The sequence below is a fragment of the Oryx dammah genome, unplaced genomic scaffold (genome assembly GCF_014754425.2).
Source record: "Oryx dammah isolate SB20612 unplaced genomic scaffold, SCBI_Odam_1.1 HiC_scaffold_29, whole genome shotgun sequence".
Classification (NCBI taxonomy): Eukaryota; Metazoa; Chordata; class Mammalia; order Artiodactyla; family Bovidae; genus Oryx; species Oryx dammah.
The window spans coordinates 43,438,766-43,460,367 of record NW_024070213.1 but is presented as its reverse complement, the minus strand read 5'-3'; the positions used below and the strand labels follow the sequence as shown (position 1 = coordinate 43,460,367).

Below are 21,602 nucleotides of genomic sequence, written 5' to 3'. Positions count from 1 at the left end.
AAGACTCAAACTGATTTCTTCCTCCCTCTTTCCCTTCCTCCATCTGTCCTTTCTTCCCTTCCTCTTCTTCCTTCTGTCCCTGAAAAATTTTGCTGAGAGCCTACCAATGCCAGACATTGCCTTAGCGGCTTCATTCTGACTTATCAACCAGCTCCTCATTTCTTTTTTCTTTTTGATGTAGACCATTTTTTAAAAAGTCTTTTTTGAATTTACCACAATATTGCTTCACTTTTATGTTTTGGTTCCTTGAATGCAAGGTATCTGGGATCCTAGGTCCGCGACCAAGGATTGAACCCACATACCCCGTACTGGAAGGCAAAGTCTCTACCACTGGACAGCCAGGGAAGTCCCAAACCCCCCTCACTTCTTATCCAAGTGCCCACCACATGCCAGGCACCACGCCAGGCAAGGTGCACAGAGGCAAACCCAACACTGGTCTCAAGACCCTTACTGCCTGTTTCAAGGGACCAAGATTTGAAAACAAAGTACAAGAGAGGACCACATCTTGTCTGTCTGAACTGGCCGGGGTGGCACAGACCTGACGGTGGAGCTCTTCTGGTGTTTACAGCCCATGGAAAAAGTTAAGAGTTGCCACATGTCTCCTGGCTTTGACCAGCCCCCATCCCTCACTTCACTGTTCAAAAATAAAACTCTGAAATACCAAGACAATAGAAGCAGTTTCCTGCCACAGTCCACCACAGATATAAAGCTCCATCTCTAAGCAGATGTCTCCCTGTCATAGAGAAAATCCCGGAAAGGAAAAAAAGCCCTCCACGTCTCAGTGCTATCTGAGGCCTCTCTTCGGCCAAATCCTACCGCCCTTTCATGTGACTTTGTGGATAGATAGAGAAGCCCAGAGCTTATCCAAGGATACAAGTAAGGATGTAAGCTGGGAGAAAGGAGGATAAAGAGACCCAGGAATGCAGTCGGATGGGCCTGCTAAAGGCAGAGTTTCATCTGCCCTAAAGCATTGGCAGCAGACTGTGTGGTCCAGAGGGGAATGTTTGGTGCAGAGGATAGCAAAGTCCCTTCAGTTCCATAAGCATAACTCAGCTCCTACCATGTACCTGGCTCTGTGCTAGGCGTGTGTGTGCTAAGTCGCTTCAGTCTTGTCCGATTCTTTGCGACACTATGGACCATAGCCCATGCGGCTCCTTTGTCCATGGGATTTTCCTGGCCAGAACACTGGAGTGGGTTGCCATGCCCTCTTCCAGAGAATCTTATGGACCCAGGGATCAAACTTGCATCTCTTATGCTCCTGCATTGGCAGGCAGGTTCTTTACTATTGGTGCTACCAGGTGCTTGAGGCTAAATGCTGGACAAGGACTGGGGGTGTGGGTCTTAGTCCCAGCACTGTTGCTAGTTGGCTCCATTGCACCAGGTCCCTTCCCTCTCTGAGCTTCAGATGCTCACTGGGTCACGAGGTGAGGGTCTGGACTGGGTGAGCTCCCTGGATATACCACTAATTGCCTTCCTTCTTTCCTTTTTTTTCCTTTTTTTTTGGTGGCAACAGAGCCTCTCATTTTTCACCAGGCATGTGGCCACCTGAAATAAACATTTATTTTCCAAGCTTTTTTATAGTTAACATGTAGTCACATGACAAACTTCTGGCCAATAATACCAAAGCCAAAATGTTGTGTGATATGTTCCAGGAAACCTCTCTATGAGTCATGTACCAGGAGACTTCTGTCATTATATCTTGATGTCATCCTCCACCTTGATGCCTGGAATGTGGAGGCAGTGGCTGGATCTCTCGCAGCCACACTGGACTGTGGGGTCAAAGGCCATACTTTGGATGGTGGGGCAGGGAGCTGGTAGGAGCCTGCATTGCTAACCAGTTTGTGGAGCCTCCAGACCAGCCTTGTATTTCATATCTCCAGACTGGTTTCCTTGAGAGAGAATGAACTTTTTGTCTTATTTAAAGCACTGTTAATTTTCTCTTCCTGTTGCTGTGGTCAAATCCAATCCTTCTTGATACAAGCTCTAAAATTCCTTCCAGGGAATTTCCTGGTGGAGCAGTGGATAGGAATCTGCCTGCCAATGCAAGGAAAACGGGTTCAGTCTCTGGTCTGAGAAGATTCCACATGCTCATGTGTGACAACTACTGAGCCGTATGCGGCAAACACTGAAGCCTAGGTGCCTAGAGACTGCAGTGCAACAAGAGAAGCCGCCACAACGGAAGCCTGTGCACTGCAATGAAGAGTGGCTCCCAAGAGCAGCAATGAAGATCCAACACAACCAAAAACAGACAAAACAAAGAGCAAATAAAATCCTTTCCAGGGGAGCCATTCTGAGCTTGTGATACTAGGGGACTTCTTTAAGCACTCATTCCCTGTGCTAGGCAGAATAATGACTTGCCAAAGATGTCCACATCCTAGTTCCTATAACCTGTGAATATGTTTCATATATTATGACAAAGAGCAGTCAAAGTTGCAGATCGAATTAAGATTGCTAATCAGCTGACCTTAAAATAGAGAGATTATTCTGGATTATTCAGGCCTAGGCAATGTAATCGCAAATATCCTTAGAAGTGGAGGAGGGAGGCAGAAGAAAGAGCATCAGAGGGTTGCAACGTGAGAAAGACTATGTGATGCTGCTGGCTTTGAAGATGCAGGAAGGGGCCACTGGCCAAGGAATGTGGACAGTTTCTAGAAGCTGGAAAAGGCAGGGAAACAGATTTTTCCCTTACAGAAGGAACACAGCCCTGCTGACACCTTGATTTTAGCCCAGGGAGACCGATTTCAGACTTTAGACCTACAGAATTGCAACACAAGTTTGTGTCATGTTAAGCCATTAAGTTTGTGGTCATTTGTTATAGGAGCGATAGGAAATGAATGCACTTACTCTGGTTTCTTACTGGCAAAGTAAGAATCACATGGCACCCATATTATAGAATGCTGTGTAGCTTATGGAAGGTGACATCTGAGTGGTCCTTAGGACAGGGCCCACCACACAGGAGGCTCTCAAACAACATTAGCTCACAAGGAAAATCATCCCTTCCTCTGACACCGCCATGCAATCACCTTTAGCCATTAATGACAATCCTACCTGAAACATACTGATATGAAGTGCTCAGGGCTGAGCTAAGAGCTTCACCAACTCCAGGAACTCTGTATTGACTCAGTGCCTGGTAGGAAGATTATCCTCCTCCTCTCAGAGGTGAAGAAACAGGCCCAGTTGGCCAGTGGCAGAAGTAGGATTTAGCCCATGTTCACCAGAGCACCCTGGAGAAGGGAAAGGCTACCCACTCCAGTATTCTGGCCTGGAGAATTCCATGGACTATAGTCCATGGGGTTGCAAAGAGTCAGACATGACTGAGTGACTTTCACTTTCACCCAAAGCCCACTGGCCATGCTCCAAAGGTGTGCTTCTTAAAGTGTGGTATCAGAGACTTGCCTGGGACCTAGAAACACAGGCTTAGCCTCCACCTGGATCCCTGCATCAGGATCTGTGTTTCATTAAGATCTGTGGTGATCAAGGTTCACATCAGAGTTTGACGAGTGCTCCTCTAGACCCGGTAGTATAGCAGTCCCCAAACATTTTGGCACTAGGGACCAGTTTCATGGAAAGCAGTTTTTCCATGGACCGGGGTTGGGGAGGATGGTTTGTGTGCATTACATTTATTGTGGACTTTATTTTATTATTATTACATCAGCTCCACCTCAGATGATCAGGCATTAGATCCTAGAGCTTGGGGACCCCTGCAGTAGTGCTCTATTCTCTCCTTGACCTTACTCTTTGGGAGGCAGCCTCAGGTGACTTCATTTCCTTCATCTGCCTTGTGCCTTTCTCTTCTGTTCTACTTGGCCAACTCCTATTCATCCTCCAAAACCCACTGCAGAGGGCACTTCCTTAAGATCCCTTCCAGATCTTGGCAAATAGAGTTGTTCTTATGTCTGGCCCTCACACAGGCCTTCCTAGTGCCTGAGCTCACTGGTAACGGTCTCAGTACCTGCTTGTCTCTTCTGATCTTCAGAGAAGGGGTATGTTTTCTATCATCCAACCAACCCTAACTAAGCACCTGCTAGGTGCTGGGTGCTGATCTTATTCCTGGGGCTATGGCAGAAAATAGGATAGAAAAAGATCCTGGCTTCACAAAACTTACATTCTAGTTGGGAAAGAAGTAATATACACTGTAGACAAATTCAGAAAACATGAAATGAAGAAAGGGAGACTGGGAAGTGGAGGGATGCTGTCAGCCAGGGGGAATCCGGGCAGACCACTCTCCGTAGAAGCTGACTTGTTTCTGTGCCCCACAGATTAGCACAGAGCCTGACATGCCCAGCATTCAAAAACTGTCAGATAGGATCAGATCTGAGCATTCTCCCAGATCAAACGCAAGTCTTTAAGTTCATGTCCCTTCCCAGCAATTGCTAGACCATATTTTTCATACCAAGAAACTTGTGATGTTCCTCCTTTCCCTACAGTCTTCTGAGCTAAAAATTTAAAGCAGAGAATCTCCCATCCTCTGGCAACGCCCCCACCTCCCCTCTCTCCTCAGCCAGCGTGGATTACGGGACTGTCTCCCCAGCGCCTGCCATTTAGTTATTGAATAAAGCACACCACGTGGTTGGTACACGGGGTGCATTTCCCGAACTGGGGTCAAGGTCAGAAAATGTCAGCCTCTGAAACAGAAACTCCAAGGGTGGTGTGAACTGGGTGAGCATCTCTTTTTTTAAGCAACAACTTCTCCTAGAGATGCTGAGTAAAGGGAAGTAGATGAGGCTCGCCTTCCATCCGAGTTTTATCAGCAAGCCCTGCTTGGGAATGTTGGGTGTTTATGCATTTATTTCCAGATGCATGGCTTTATTCACTGTGTTAGCTGCTATACCCAGCCTAGGCTGGTGGTATTTTGTGTACATTTTCAGAAGACAAAGATTCTGCCTGTAATTTGCCATTGGCAGAGAGGAGCCTTTACAAACTAGGATGCCTACAGAGGCCAGAGGAGGGCCAGAGCAGCCCAGTAGCCTCAGAAGATACTTGGGAGCAGCAGAGACTTTGGGGAGCCACAGAGAACTTGCTGCATCTGAAGGGACATCGCTGCCCTGCTCCTGTTGTTTGTTGCCAAGCAGGAAGGGGGCCCAGGGTTACAAAACTCTGTTTTCGTTTTCCTCAAGGGAGGCCAGAGACAGGTTTTTTTTTTTTTTTTTTTTTTTTTTTTAATAGGAAATGTCTTGATTTGTAGAACATTTTGAGGGCCAAACACAATTCACTTGCAGGTCACTCTTTGCAACTTTTGTTATCATCAATAATAAACACCCTAGTGATAACAGCATCTGGCATTTATTGAGTGTTTACTATGTGCCAGCACCCTGTTAAGCACTTCGCACGGAGCATCTCACTAAAATTTCACAACCAGCCCAAGCGTGAGATACAATTTTCCCCGCTTAGACATGAGAAACTGACTTAGGGAAGGGAACATTCCTTGGTCAAGTCACACAGAACTGGTAAGTGACAAGGTTGGGATTTGAACCCAGGCTGTCAGATGCCAGAACTGGCACAAACTCCAGGCCTGGCTACAACATAATGCTGATCGTGTTCATTATGGAGATGCTAGGGGGAATCTGAGATTCAACACATGACAAAATCTAGCACCTACTATGTGCCAGGTCCCAAAGTTAAAGGTATCACCTTCTTCCTGGGGCAAATGTCTCCTGTGTGTCCCGTCTCAGTGAAGGTCACTCACTGTCACACTTTACTCAACAAAAGTGACAGCCCTGGGTCCTATGGATCCTCTGATGTCTGTTCCCTTGCTCGCCAGCTCCTCTGCCCACCCCTGCCCTCCCCATCTGAGGTCACCTGAGTCATTACTTGCTGGGCTGTGCAGCCTTCTCCTTTCTGGACTCCCTACTCCATCTTCCTCTTCTTCCCATTTTTACATCACACAACTTCCTGAGCCATCCTCCTAAAATGCACATCTAATTATATCATTCCCTTGGGAAAATTCTCCTCTTAGACCTCTTTGCAAGTGAACCATCCCTTCATGATGTGGTCTCTGTCTAAAGTCAAACCTCAGTATTAATACCTTCCCCTACCTCCCCTCCCACACTTGTTCCTCCAGCAATACTAGAACCTTCGTGTGGACCCCCAAACACCCCATGCCCTCTCACATCTCTTCCTGAAACAATCTCTCCACTCCTGGGTGTTCTTGCTTGGGTCCTCCAATCCCCCGCTGGGGCATAAGGCCCTTGAAGGCAGGGGTGGTATCTGATCACTTTTGTAAACCCAGAGCGTAGAGGGGTGACTGACACACAGCCGTGACTGAGTACATTTTGTTGAAGAAATGGACCTGGGGACTCATGGTCTGGAGGTGGAGGCAAAAATAGAAACAGGCAACAGAAAAGATGGAAGATGCTGCATCGGAGACATGCAGAGATGCCGAAGAAGGAAAGAGGGAGGGAGTGTGAACCAGGTGGGAGCAGGGTGGGAGGTGGCAGAGCTAAACCCTGAAGGAAGACAAGTGGGATGTGGTTGGAAATGGCCCTCTAGGCAAGGGTGGGGAGAAAGAATATATGTATGCCTTCACCTCCTCCCCCTCCATGAACTAGAAAGGGGGTTGTCTATGCATTTTGAGGCATCCTTCTGTACTCTAAACAGTGGGAAAACCTGGCAGGCTCTCCACTTCTCCCCACTGTGCCCCAGGTAATAAGCATATGCTAATTTAAGCTTCAAAGTTTTGAACACTTCATCATGCATGAATTAGAAATAGCAATTTCTGCTTAGCCTTGTCTTCAACTTCTCAAAGTAATTTATTTACAGATTTGGGGGCCAGGGGAAAATTGTAAACATAATTAGTGTAATAGAAGCCGTGCACAGGTTTTTGCATTGGACAGGTTTGGGTTGGAATCCCAGGTCTGCCACTTGCTATGTGACCTTGGACAAGTCACTTAATTTTTCTGATTCTCTTAAGATGGAGATAGTGGATATCATAGCACATATCTTCAGAATTGTGAAGATTAAGTAAGAGCAACCCTGGGAAACATCTAAATAATGCTCAGCACACAGGAAGGATTCAAGGAATGATTAGTTATTATTATTGTTATTATTAGTGAGAAAATGATGCCAGAGAGTTGTTTTTCAGGATTACTTTCTTTGCAAAATACTTTGGAGGAAAATTGAGGAAGAGAGGTCTCAGCTTTAGGGAAAATTCAAGAAGGATAAAGAATAAGACTTGTGCAGACAGAGATAACAGTTTGAGGGGAAAATGTGGCAGAAAAGAAGGAATGATCCTTTATGCCCGGAAAGTGAAAGAAGAGAGAATGGGGCAAAACTGAGATAAAGAAGGGTCTAGGGATCAATGACAGCTGGTCACCAGTGAGTTTTACCCAGTGGCAAGGCCAGAGAAAGAGACTGGTGCTGGGGTATGTAAACTGCACATTGGATGGTTGGCAAACAAGATGCTGAACCATTCAATGAGGCCACGGCAAGAGTGCACCTGCGATCTCGCACCTAATCCGTGGCATTCTTGTTTGCAGCTGGAAGACTACCCAAGGTCAAGGAAGTTCAGGAAAGAGTGAATAAATATAGTGTCCATAAGGAGAAAGGGGAGGCAGCTCCTCTGAGGCCAACTCAGGGCTGCTAAGTTGGTACCTCTGAGCCAGGCGATAAACATGAGGATTTGGATTGAGAGAAAAGGTGATAGTCGCCCAGAAGGGAACAGGCTCATGGTGGCTTATCAGCTTCCGGAAGCTTTGTGGCAGAGCTGTGGCCCCGAAGATGCTCCAAGAGCATCCCAGGTTGCAGGGTGTGTGGGAATCCCCTTCCTGTTCTCAAGGGCCTTTCAGCCAAACCTCAGAGAGATGACTGTCAAGAGGAGTCAAGAGGCATTTTTAAGAGTCCACCTCCCTCCCCTGTGGCCTTCCCTGGTGGCACAGTGGTAAAGACTCTGCCTGCCAATGCAGGGACACGGGTTCTATTCCTGGGTTGGGGAAGATCCCCTGGAGTAGGACATGGCAACCCACTCCAGTATTCTTGCCTAGGAAATCCCATGGACAGAGGAACCTGGTGGGCCGCAATCCATGAGTCACAAAGAATTGGAAGGACTGAGTGTGTGTGCACACACACCACACACACACACACAGCCTCCCCTGATGGGAGGTCCCTGAGGGCAGGCACTATTGCCTTAATCATTTACTCGACATTTAGCTCCTAAACACTCTTTGTGCCAAGGCTGACACACCCCCAGCCCTCACAGTGCTCACAGGCGTCTAGAGGGACACAGAGCCGTAAGCAAGTAAATGCTAAAAAGAAAAGTCAATGTTAAGATGTTAAAGAAGGGAATACAATCGGGTAACAGGATGGTGGGCTACCTTAGACGGGATGGTCTGGAAGACTCCCCTAGAAGGAGAAGATGATGTTGATCAGAGACTTTTTGCATCCCTGTAGCCCCAGGGAGAAAGAAATGGCAACCCACTCCAGTGTTCTTGCCTGGAGAATCCCAGGGACGGGGGAGCCTGGTGGGCTGCCGTCTATGGGGTCGCACAGAGTCAGACATGACTGAAGTGACTTAGCAGCCCCAGGGCCCAGCCCAGTAAAGGCTTGTTCTGCTGGGAAGGCAGGGCCTTGAAGCACCTTGATTGTATTCAACACATCATTTACAATCTTCTCTCTGTGCCCCCTTTCTCTCTGTTCACTACAGCCAGCTTAGGGCACGTCATCTGGTCTCTGCCAAGACCTTCTGCTGTGCTTGCCCTTCTCAGTTAAATTTCACCAGCTCTGCCGGGCTGGGATCCCATCCACTAGGGTCACAACAGCCAGCGATCTCACGAATGAGCAAAGCCACCTGTGACCATCCCTCGCTTACCATCTCTCTGGGTCCCCTTTCCTTCCATGATGAAACATATACTATTCCACAAGAGCCATTTCTGTCCCCGTGGGGTCCCATCCCCTCTGCCCACCTCCCCCGGCCCACCAAGTCCCAGCCTTCTGTGCTCCAGCCACACAGGACTGTTGGCCTGGCTGCTCAGGTGTCTGTGCTTCTGCACTTGCCGTTTCTTCTGTCTGAGGTACACTTCCTCTCCCCAGCTTTCACATTCCCATGCATCCTTCTGAACCCCGTCATCCCCGGATCCCCTTCTTCCTAGTCTCCGTGGTCCCAGAACGCTCTGAGCTTAGGCTCCTTGCTGCTTCGTCATCATTGCCTGCTCACTGGTGTGTCTTCTCTTCTAGATTAGAAGTTCCTTGAGGGTAGATGGTGCTATTGCCTCTGTCCTAGCTGCTCACACAGTACCTGGCAAGGACTCAGGGAGCAGCTATAGAGCAGAGATCAACAATCACCCTTTTCCTTGTAAAAAATGTGCTTGTAAGACCACACACTTCTCCTACCTGCTTCTTGAGTCGCAGGACAGACACTAAGGGCACTGGAGAAATCCCTTGGGCTCTCCCAACACCTTGCCTGCATCTCTGTCTGCCAGCAAGACAGCCATCTTCCTTTGATTTCCAAGGCACATATTTTAAATTTTAAGTTTTCTGAAATTAAAGTGTGTTTTACAACTGGTGTTATATTAAATCTGTTTTCCCCTGCCCTGAAAGCTGTTTAAGTAGCTAGTTCATTTTTTATAACCAATGGCATCAGTACTGGGAGATCAGAGCCCTTTATACCTGCAGGGAAAAGGACCAGGGTCCTGGCGAGGGCAGAGAGCTCACTGGCGATCCCACAAGGGCTGACATGCATTCCTTGGCCTTGGGGAGCACAGTTCACATCTTTCTAGTCTCATTCCTATTTTCAAAAAGTCTGGAGGATTTAACTGAGCCTCATTCCAATTCCAGCTCAAATCCTCGATGATCCTAACTGATTGTTAGAGACGTCTCAGAGAAACTCAGGGAATCTCTCTGAGTTTGTGGGAGGGTGATAAGCTGAGGTGGCAGCAGGCTATGCCACATGTCTTGTGTGAAATGGAGTCATTTTGTAAGATGCTTGTTCTTTGGGATTTCCTGATGGGACTTGCCCATCGGCTCCTGAGGGTAGGAGGTGGGTCTTGTTCACTTCTGCCTCCCTGTGCCCACCTACCATCAACACCTCCACTAAGCATATTTTGAATTTCTTAGTTTGGAGTTGAATCAATCTATTTCTTCCCTTCCCTGGGCTGTCATAAGTTTTCAGGCCAAAGAGCCCACCACACTCAGATCTAGGTGGGATTGGGAAAGTGAAGAAAGTGAAAGTCGCTCAGTTGTGTCCAACTCTTTGCGACCCCATGGACTATACAGTCCATGGAATTCTCCAGGCCAGAATACTGGAGTGGGTAGCCGTTCCCTTCTCCAGGGGATCTTTCCAACCCAGGAATTGAACCCAGATCCCACACATTGCAGGCAGATTCTTTACCAGTTGAGCCAAGGGAAGAGCATGACAAAGAGAAGGGAACGGCGCTCTAATCCTCACAGCTTTAGGGCAGGCATCATCAGCTCCCTTAGATAGATAGGGTGAAGGAGGTACTGACAGAATTAACTAGCTCAAGGTCACACAGCTTTTAAACAAGAAGCCAGAAGTCGAAGAGCAAAAGTCTTTAACGAGACTAGTGAGGCTCCGCACTGTTGGGTCCTCCTTCTGCACCCCCCGACTCCATCCAGCACCATCACCACCCCCATTCCATGTCCATCTGGACCCTCCAGCCACCCTGGCCTCCTTCCAGGACTTGCCCCTTCTCTCCCTCACTGGTCTCTGTACTTTCTGCCCTCCAACCTGAAATGTTCCTTCCTCCTCTCTTCACCCAGTGACGCATCCTTCAGATAACCATTTACATCTCACTTCCTCAGGGGAGCCTTCTCAGATTAGATCTATCTTCATATCATAAACTCACAGTCTCATGTGACTCCCCTTGAGAGCACTATCATAGTTGTAAAATACATACATATAAGAGACACAGGTTCTGTCCCTGGGTTGAGAAGATCCCCTGAAGGAAGGCAGGACAATCCACTCCAGTATTCTTTCCTGGAGAAGCCCATTGAGAGAGGAGCTGGGGGGCTACTGTTCTTAGAGTTGCAAAGAGGCAGACACAGCTGAAGTGACTTAGCATACACGTGCATATGTATATATGTGTGTGTGTGTATATATATATATATATATGAAGAGTCTTTGAAGTAGCATCTGTCTCTTCCAGAAGGCTCTGAGGGCAATGACCTTGAAGGGAGTTGCTGCCCACCATGACCCCAACCCTTGACCCAGCACCTGGCAAGTTGCAGGGACTCCTCAAAGATTTAACCAATAAAATAAATGAATGAAGGAATTGCTTAATTTGTCACTGTAAACTAACCTGGAAACTTAAAACACGTATTTCATCTGAATATGGAAGATATTTTTTTATGTTCAAGTCTAAAAATGACCATTGAATTTTGAACTATTTAACAATCTCCTGCATTATCAGTCTGAGTACATATATCCTCCTCCCCCACTGACCTGAAAGCTAACACTCATGGGAAGCTCTCCCCGAGGACCTGTGTGACAGACGCTCTGGATGATGAACAGAGAGGAAAGCGTGGCAAGTGTCTATTTAGAGGATATTCCCCCCGCTCCACCCCAGCACTTCCTTCTCAGGCACTTACTTTTTTATTATCTTTCTTTGTTATTGCCCCTTGTGTGTTGAAACTCTCTCCCACTCCTTCTCCTTCCCTCTCTCTCCCTTCTTTCTGTGTTGACTCTATTATTTATTTTTCGGAATGTCAAAAAAAAAAAAAGATGTTTCAGCCACCATCGCCACTAGTGTGCAATTTAAAGAATAGTCCTTTGATGATGGGAAGTGACCTCCGTTCCTCAATGCCCACCCTGTAGCAGACAGTGGTGGCTTCTTCACTTGCCAGCTAAGATAAGTTGATATCTTGTGCTATCACACTTGCTGTGGTTACAGCAACAGGCAGAACAAAGATCCCTGCCCTCATGGGGTTGACAGTCTAGTGGTGCAGATAGATAACAAGTAGTATGAGTAAATTTCATAGTGTGCTAGAAGGTGAGACATAGTCTGTAAAAAAAAGTAAAATAAAACAGAGCCAGCAGTACAATGTATGAGGTTGTTGACTGTAATTTTATACCAGGTAGTCAGGAAAGAAGGTGACAGACATTTGTGACTTCATTCCAACAAGCTACTCTGTGAGAAGGCTGTTAGACTTCCTGTTTGTGGAAAGGGAAACTGAGGCTTGGAGAGGTAAAATGACTTGCTTCAAGCTGCACAGCTCAGAAGGCTGCAGCGCTTGAAGTGGACCCGGGTCTGTGTGGCTGCAAAATTGTGTCAGCTGCATCACACACCACAAAGCTGCCTCTGAAAACTTCCATTACTTCAGGGGACATAAATTTGTTAGTTTCTGAAAAATGCTGGCCAACATAAAACCCATGGAGAGTTTACACTGAGACACTTCCAAAATAAAAGGGCAAAACCAAAGAAGCACATGGTGGGTCCAGCCTGAAGTTCAGTGCTGCGTCTCCTCAGCCTCGTGGGAGTGAGGGGATTAGGACAGAGCTGTCACCTTGTAAGGTGTGGGCAGCTGGAAGGAGTAGCATGTCAGGGAGTCAGCAGGTCAGAACTTCGGTGTCCTGACATGCTTGGGTCAGGCGCTCAATGAGGATACTCAGTGGGATACAGACAGAATAGAATCAGCTGCTGACAATGAATGTGAACACAAGGCCACAGAGGCCAGGGTCTGTGCATAGAGCTCTCTGGAGTTTCCAGGATGAAAACAAGAGGCCTGGATTCAAGTTCTGGCTCTGCCCATGTGGTGCGGTGTTACACCTGGCACCTGTAAAGTGAGGGCAGGAGGGCAGCGTGAATGGGCTGGGATTTGCAGGGCTGGTTCCTCAGTAAAGGAGTCAGGCTTGTCTTACAAGGTGAGAAGGGATAGGACTGTGAGACCTGCCTCTATGGAAAACTGCCAATCAGAACCTAAGGGCTTGGGCAAAGTTCTTGAGGTCTAGGGAACTGGGTGGAGAAGTTTGATAAAGAATTCTGGAGAAGGTTTTGGGGAAGCTACACAGGGATGGTCTCTGATGCCTGCTCTCTGCCCGAAGTGTCTGTTCTGGTGAATATTAGGATCAAACTAGGCTTTTGCATACCTTAAACAGAAAAGGGAAGAAAATCAGTGGGTTATTTTTTTCTTCCCTGTAGAGACTGAGTGTACTGACAATTTTTCTTTAGCTAATTAGGAGCTGGGCAACCCAATGACTGACTCCTTTTGAATGTTCTTATTTTACAACAATGAATTCATGACTCATTATTATTCTTTAAAAAAAAGAAATCCCATGACCCATATGGGAAAAAAATCTGAAGGAGACTGGATATATGTGTATGTATAACTGAATCACTTTGCTGTATACCTGAAACTAATATAGCATTGTAAATCAACTACACTCCAATATGATATAAAAATTAAATAGAAAAGAAATTCTAGGAAAAGCAAACAAATCATTCTGGTTTCCTCACCCCTTCCCCTCTCTTCTTCTGTCTCAATAACTTGCCACATGTCCTTATGATTTTTGAATTAATTTCAATAATTTTAAGAATTTCTGCATCAGTCCATTGATACATATTTTTACTGTACCAACTGTGTGCAAAGTACCTAGAAGGTTAAAATATCTCGGGAATTATGGAGTGATATGTACACAGTATGTAGGCCCATTAGTAACTTCTAAACTCAACTCTTCCACCCTTAAAGACAAAAGTGTCCAAGAAAGGCAGCTGGCATTGCTAAAATAAAAGAGATGTACCTTCCTTCTGTGGAACAAGAGAGCCGTGGCTGAACCCAGTGTGAGGCACTTGCCACCTTGCAGGCCAAGAAAACGTTATGAAATTATGAACTTGGAAAAAAATAGTTCAAGAAAACCCAGCGACTTCTTATGCAGAGAGAATGGGGATGTAGAATGGATGGCAGAGCCCCTGTGAGTAAGCAGCTTGAGGAGGAGAAGAGAGGAAGAGAAGCTCAGAAATTCAGCAGAGGGAACCAAACAGTCTGGATGGAGAGAAAGATTACTGCTCTGCCTCAGCAAGGAAAAAGGTGAAAGAGGGAGTGGGAAGGAATGGGGCGTTTCTGTTAGGACCACAGTGTACCGTTGCTAGCTCCTCCTCCGCAAGGCTGGGAATCCTTTGGGGAAGACATGGAGCCCAGACAGAGGGGAGAAATGTACAGGAGGGAACAAACACAAACAGTGAATTTCTTGCTGCCCCTGGAGATGATTTCTTTTGGGGACAACAGAGGTTAATATCCTGAGCAGCAAGCCACCACATGGCCCAGAGACAGCATGCTTGGAACAAGCTGTTTTAGTGTCCTGTTGTAGATTTTATTGAATTCTTCTCTGAAAGGGCCAATTCATCTCTCCATTTGGAGGCTCTTAAAGCAGCTTTCCTGAAAAGTTCAAGAACTTCTCCCATCACTCTCCATTTACATGGGATCCATGAGCAGACAGATCTGCCCCCCACGCCCTCAAATCCCAGTAAGGACACTAGCTTGCCAAGGGTCTCAAGTTCACACACAGAAACACTCCTGCTGCTCACTCTGCAGAGGGAGAGAAGAAAGGCTGTGATTTCCTCTGGATTCCTCTCCCCCTCCTGCTGTGTCGGCCCCTAACAGGTGGTCCTGTCCCCTTCTCATGCCTCAACAGACGAATTCATTTCAAAAACAGTCATGGATGCAAGGAAATGTTTTTTGATTCTTATTTTCACCAAGAAGTGAACAGAAAAAAATCATCTCTGGGGACAAAAACCCTTAATGAAAACCAGGTAGCCAAAGAGACCAGAAGAAGACAGGAGGTAGTTTTTCATCTGGAGTCATTAGCAGCATCTTGGGGAGAAGACTAGAAATCTGTTCACAACTTTTTGGGTACGAGTAGGAAACCTAACAAAGAGGTGATGGGAAATCTTTTCTGAAAGTACAGTTTCTCACCAAAAACAGAGGTTGGGAAAACCAGACAACTTGGTTTCCATAAAGGCTGATCCTATTTGGAATGCTCAAAACAGCAAGTACAGGAATGCCCCACAAGAACCATATATGCCAATCTGCAGAAATAAGTGCACTTATAATCTTTGGAAATCAGTGCAGTTTTTGAGAATATGTATCTTTAACACCTTCAAACCACATCGTAATTGGCCAAAGCCCAGCTTCCTAAGGGGAGAGGGTACAGTGTCTCAGGCCTACAAAACCCCATATGGACAGAGGTTTTGGAAATTAACAGTCAGGTTGAACTGGAGCCCTGAGTACCAACCCTTCCTGCCTGGGCTACAAGTGGAAAAGGAACAGCAATCCCCAAGGCAAACTTGGCCCAGCCCCCGACACGCATGGTCTGGAGGCCTCAATCCTGGGGAGAAGAGCGAAACCCCGGGCTTCTGGGAGCATCACACAATCCTTGGGACATGTTGCAATACTAACTCTTTCAGGGATGATTCTGGGAGCGAGGTGGGGTTACAGCTTGGAGAGAAAGTTGAAGGGGGTGGGCAGCACATTTGGGGATGTGGACACCAAACAGATGGAATTTTAATGAAAATATTTAAGCCTTTTAACACACAAGTTACCCCAAGCCACCTCTAGTCCTCTTCCCTTACGGGAATTAGAAAAATGTTTAAAAGATCATAGTATTAAGAATTTTCAAACAAAACCCTGATAAGAAAGTATATTTATTCCAAGTCACCAATGTCTGGGAATATTTCTTCTAAAACCATGTCCTGTCTTTAATCTCTTGGCTGTATATCTTCGTCCGTCTAACTAAAATCCAAGCAAGGCAAATTGCTTCTATGATCGTGTTCCCTAAAGCAACCCTCATTCACTTTGCTTTTCTTCTCTTTTGGAATTAAAGTCTGCCATAAATGTTTAATTAAATGGAAGTCTTTCCACTGTTAATGACTAGCTGCATGAAAGGCTCTTCATTTTTTAAAGGAGGGGTGTGTTTAAAACAGCGCCTATTAATTTCCCGATATTGATTCTCTGGCTGGGGAAGAGCATATAGTATTCAGCATAGAGCTCCTCTGCAGACTATGTTCAAGGCAGCGGTTTGGATTGAGAAAGGGCACCAAATGCAGTATGCGTCAAATAGACCATTGCTCAATGAAGTCACTTAGCTATTCAAAACATGTTCAGCCATCAGTCAACCATTTGCACCAAGACTGTTGGGAGGGGGCATGGAATCTGTGCTCTTTCCCCAGGCATAATCATTTCCCAAAGAGCAGCTTTTGCTCAGTTTGGGCTAGACTCTGGGGCCACATCAGTTCTCTTCCTCTTAGTCCGTTTCCCTCTCTTCTCCCCTGTCTCCTGGCTTCAACTCCCTGCACCACCATCCCATGTTGAGCTTAACAAACAATCCTGCAGTCCCCGCTTCCCGACGCTGCTCAAACGGCCTCCGTATTGGTTCATATCAGAAGCAAAGCACATCAGCTTTTCTTTCCACCCAGAAACATGTATCTCTCTGTGTATGTCTTTCTATGGGTGGCTGTAGCTTATACACACAGACACAGATAGCCACTCACATGCAGCCCCTTATATTAAAGTCTGTTGCTAAATGCAGGTTGTATGACCTGCAGGAGTTTCCTAGCCCCCTCCCTGTGTTTATTAATGTGTCTCAGAAGCACATGCTTTCATCCATACCCTGATCTCCCAGCCTATCCTCTGTGGGACCGCTTTGCCCACAGCACATACACAGGCACACATGTCCCAATGACCCTGCAAGATCAAGGTAAACAGCTGACACTCCTCCCCCCCCCTCACGGCTCCCTCTTGTCCCCCCACAACCTCCCCATGCTCTCACCTCCCTCCTAGCCTCCCTGCTCAATGTCTGATTCCCCAGCTGGCTGCAATGCTGACTCTACACGCTTCTGGATAACAGACATGTCACTCTGCGTGGAAGTGAATTGGTTCTCAGCCTAACCTGCAAGTGAATTGCTGTTTATTAGAACTTGGGTTTGTTTCCTGTTAGAGACGTACGTATTTTTAGACTTTGTAAACGTTAAAACACACATACACATGCAGCCAGTTGCCTCGAACGATATGTGTGGCTCATAGACATTACGAAATGCTCTTGAACTCAGCTTGCGATCCTGGAATAATTAGGATTTACCAAATAAGGCTTCTTAGAAACAACAGATTTTTTTTCAAAAAAAGGAGATTTGCAGATGATGATGTGTCTTGGACTTTTGGGGAGTAAGGGGAGGAAGAGGGAAAGGAAGAACATTTTGGAATTCTTCATTATGAAAAGAGGAGCAATGTTGAGAGAGGCAATTGTTTTTTTATACCCTCATAGATGGGCATACTACATCAAAAGGCAAATCCTAATGATTCCAAAGCAGGTGGAGCACATTTGACTTTTTAAAAACAATCTCTTGTTTTCATCATATCATAGATTATTCCAATGAAGAAGGTTGAAGGAAGGGGGGTAGTGGAGGCTGGAGAGTTGAGTATGGTTTTTGCTTATTGATTTTCTTTCCTCTGAAACTCACCCAACCAGCCTTGATCTCTGGTGGAAGGAGTGAAGTAAGAAAATGGTGGAATGTAAAGGGGACTTATTTGGAGGCGGGTGGGGAAGGGGGAGTGAGAAGGGGAGGGGAGTGAGGAGGGGGAGGAGATGGGAAATCAAATACCTTCTAGGCAGCAGGTTCTCCATAATCCAGAATGGGTCATAACTTCCTCGTTCTTTTTGCTGGTTTCATTCTCACTGACACTTTTGGTCTTGCAAACCCCTCTGGAGTAGAGCCAATAGTCGGTTCCCACAGCAATGGTCATCAGACTGAAGGCAGCGAAAGCACCAACCGTGGTTAAAAGCATTTGAACACCTCGATCAAACAGCCCCATAATTCTTCATTATATAAACACCCAACCGACTTCGGGTTCTCAGGAGAGTGTGTGTGAAGGTGCGAGTACTAAAGCAAAAAATAAAAATAATTCCACTACTAATATAAAGGATATATGTGTGAACAGAGGATGTGGAGAGATATAGAAAAAGGGAGGTAAGAAAAGCTCACGGAAAAGAGTGTAAATTATAAAGATCACACGGGAAGAGAGGCTTGCCTTTTGAGATCAGAAACTGTTCCAGTTGCAGTGATTAAAAAAAAAAAAGGAAAAAATAAAAAGACACCCCCCACCCCCCCAAGTGAGATGCCTTAATCTCTTTTCCTAAAATTCTGGTCTCCAGTTTCCATATGTGATAGCTAATTTGGAGATGGCTTCCACAGTGAACCAGGGAACAGCCGCATTCTCAACACAATCTCTCATGGTCGGGACCTAGACAGTTAGAGATTGTAGAAGCCGAGATGCAACCTTCCGTCTTCGCTCTCGGCTCTGCGGCCTGCGCCATGAAAATCCTTTGCTTCGCCAGTTCTCTTCCTTGGGGGGTCTCGGGAGCTTTCGTTTCAGACCAGACTTCCCAGTATTCTGTAAGCCCTTGATCTCAGCTGAACAGGTGCGGGGGTCTCGCCTTCCATGGTTTTGCCCCGGCAGCGGCAGCGGCAGCGGCAGCAGCAGGGCGGGCAGGCGCGGCGGCGGCGGCGGCGGCGGCAGGACGAGCAGCGGCGGCGGTTATTGTTGTTGGTGGCGGTGGTAGTGTTGGCGAAGTGGGGGAGGGAGGGGGTTTCTCCCAGAGAATCGAGGCGGGTTTCCCTCCCCCTATCTGCAAAGCTCCTGGAAACAGGGGTGCCGGCGTCTTGCTGCAGGATGGGCCGCCCGCCTGCCCCCCCACCCCACTCCCGGCCGGCTCGGCCCCCGGAGGAGGCGCTCCCACCTACTGCATTACCGGGTGGTGCTGAACTGGACAGCTCCTTGCGCCGCCAGCTTCGCGCGCTCCCCGGCTCCCAGGGCGGCCCGCCAGGAGGGGGGCGCCGGCCGGAATCCTCCCTGCCCTCGGGGGCAGCAAGGCCGGGGCAGAGCGGGGGCTGCCTTTTCCTCTTTTCACCCCTCTCCCAAAATCCTGAAACGAGCGCTCTCCTGGGCTCCCGGAGCTTAGAGAAGGCGTAGCTAGAGATAGCTCGGCTCCCTCTCTCTCTCTCTCACACTCTCTCCCTTTCCCTCCCCCCTCGGTGTTTCTTCTAGCTCAGCCTCCTTCTCATTCCATCTCTACGTGCCCAGAGCTTCAAATACAATCCTCCCATCACAGTCAGAGGGGCACAAAACTTCAACCAGCCGGTTCTTTGCCTGGAAGCCCTGAAAATATAACCTGGATGGGTAATTACAAACACGGTCTCTATGTGTTTTTGAAATCGTCGCTTGCACTTTGCCGTTTGGGGGATCTGTTTTGTTTCGTTAGCTGTGTCGCTTTTGGTCGTTTCTCTTTCTTTTCTGTCTCTTTCTGGCTAACAGGGGATGTGCAGCGCACTGTGTGTGTCTCTCTGTAGTTTTCTGTAGAAATCCTGAATCTTGCTCCTACAAGCAGACATTTTGGAAAGAATATTCATGGAAAAGGGTGCAAAAGGGTGACTGGCGGCTAGAGCCTGGGCAACGATTTTCATCTCAAGGATAAATATGTTTGCACGGGAAATGGGTGAAATGTGAGTCCTTCTAAGTTTCCCGTGTCATTCGTAAACTGGGTGGAAAGAGATAAAATCTCCCTGCTGTGAATACGGAAACACATTATAACTCTCCCCTTTTCCTCGGCAGAACTGTTATCTTGGGTTAATTACAGCGTCATCTCTTGTTTCTATATGTGCAAGTTTTCCTTAATGTGACCCCTGGAAAAAGAAGCTCATCAGATTCCTGCTGGTAATGATTATGTTTCTCTCTGATCAGTTTCCTAGTTAGGGGAGGGAGAGCACATGAGGCATGATGTAGATGCAGTTTTAATTTGTTGGGGGAGGAGTCTAGAGAGAGTTGTGCCTGCCTCTGATGGGTCAGTGGGGTTAGAGATGTTTCCATTTCATAGCTCACCTATTCTGTACTTTGTTTTCTGTTCTTCTGTTTTTGTCTGGAGATAATTTGTTTGACAGTTTCTCAGTGATCTGGTGATTATCAAAGAGTATACAAAAGATGACTGAACTCAAAACAGACTTTTTTGAGTATTGTCTAATATTTTTCCCTTTGCCCAGAATTGTTCTGCAGATATGGCCAGTACTGTAGAGGCAGGGGGCAGTATAGAAAAACTACCTGTTTCTCCATCCTCCATAAAATGTCCTTCTCTCACTCTCTCTTCCCTTCTCAGAAGGAAAGAACTCCTATGATGGGTAGTCACTGGGCTCCTGTCACCTTGAAGAGGGTCCTGGTGTCCGGAGAACATTCAGCTACCTCTGCTAAGATACCTTTAGGGTATAGCCCGAAATACTTTTTCGAACTGAGGATTCTCCATTTGTTTTCTTGCCCTTTGGTTGGGGATGGCAGTTGGGATGGGAGAGGCACTGGTATGCTGACCTCACTCAGCAGGGAGTCTAGCAAGTTCAGCCAGTGGTTCAAGTGAGTGATTTCCTTGGCTCCCTTCCTTCAGGAAAAAGTGAGGGGCAAGTAGGAAATTCTCTTCAACAGGCTAGGCCTTTTGAGGGGAGTGGAGGGAGGTGTGGGTGTAGCCACAGGATCCTGAGAGGCTTGCTCTCACTTACTTCTCTCATCTTGGTTGCTTTTGACCTAAGAAGTCCCTTCAAACTGGAGATAGACCCCTCCTTCTTACCGCTCCCCCATTCTTTTCAGATCAACCCTTGAATCTTGTTGCTCAAACAGAATTAGCAACAGAGGCTCAAAAGCTTCTGTTTATCCACAGAAGGAGCTAACATCTTAGCCACTGACAGTGGCTGCAGCTTTAGAAACATTTGATTAATCTTCTAGCCAGATAATCATTGAGTTGGGAGGTGAAAGAGGGGACAGAACAGCTTTAGGTTGATGGTGTGGAGGGAACAGACACTTCTGGAGACAGAACACCCTGGGAGCAATACTAGCCTCTGCTACTTGATAACTGCATGATCCAAACAAGTCTGCTTCCTAGAGCCTCAGTTTTATCATAGGTGAAATGAGCACATTAAGTTGTTCCCAGTTACAGCTGCCAGCCTGCTCAGGTTCTACCATCCCATTTGTAACACTTTATTTAGTGCCTGTGTCAGCTCTCCCACTGACCTGTGAACACTTTGAGGTCAATAGTTGTGTCTTGTTCCCCATCATATCTTTGGCATCTAGTGCAGGGCTTGATACTTAATAGATATTTTATAAATAAAGGCCAAGTGATACCAGTGAGTTTTAAATGGTGTACCTAATCATTAGTAGGCATTCAATAAATGTGGCTTGACTCTCATTTATCCTCCCCCCACCATTTACATCCAGATTGGTCTCCAGCTTCTTCTTCCATCTAACTCATGTACCATTCCCCTCCCTGCTCCCCTTAACCTAGTTTTAGTTTGGAGGTCTCTTCTGCAGACAAGGCAAGGCTACCCAGGAAGAACTGGCTTGGTGCAAACCCCGGTAGATGCTTTGAATCCACCAGGCACACACACTTAGCAGCTGCTGAATGGATGCTCTTAGGGGAGCAGCTTTGTAAGCCTGCAGTTGGTGACTTGGTGAGGGCTTAGAGGAAATTAGCTGAAATGCCACAGGCCTATTTTGAGCTCCTTTTTTGATGGAGTGGAAATAACATGGGATTTGGGCACAGCAGACCTGGCCTTGAAGCACAAGGCTGCTATTTCCTCATTGTGTGACCTTGGGCAGACATTTAACCTCTCTGGAAATCTCTCTTCATC

The 21,602-nt window shown here is 46.9% G+C and overlaps 1 protein-coding gene across 1 annotated transcript in view; it reads right to left on the bottom strand.

The window, feature by feature from the left end:
* The window catches only part of LOC120858571 (voltage-dependent calcium channel gamma-2 subunit), a 120,362-nt gene extending 101,412 nt beyond the window's left edge, over positions 1 to 18,950 (bottom strand). Inside the window, exon 1 of the mRNA XM_040234714.1 lies at positions 17,541 to 18,950. Within this exon, the coding sequence (XP_040090648.1) occupies positions 17,541 to 17,751 (211 nt within the window). The 5' untranslated portion in view covers positions 17,752 to 18,950. The remainder of the gene's footprint in view (positions 1 to 17,540) is intronic.
* Positions 18,951 to 21,602: the final 2,652 nt, after the last annotated feature.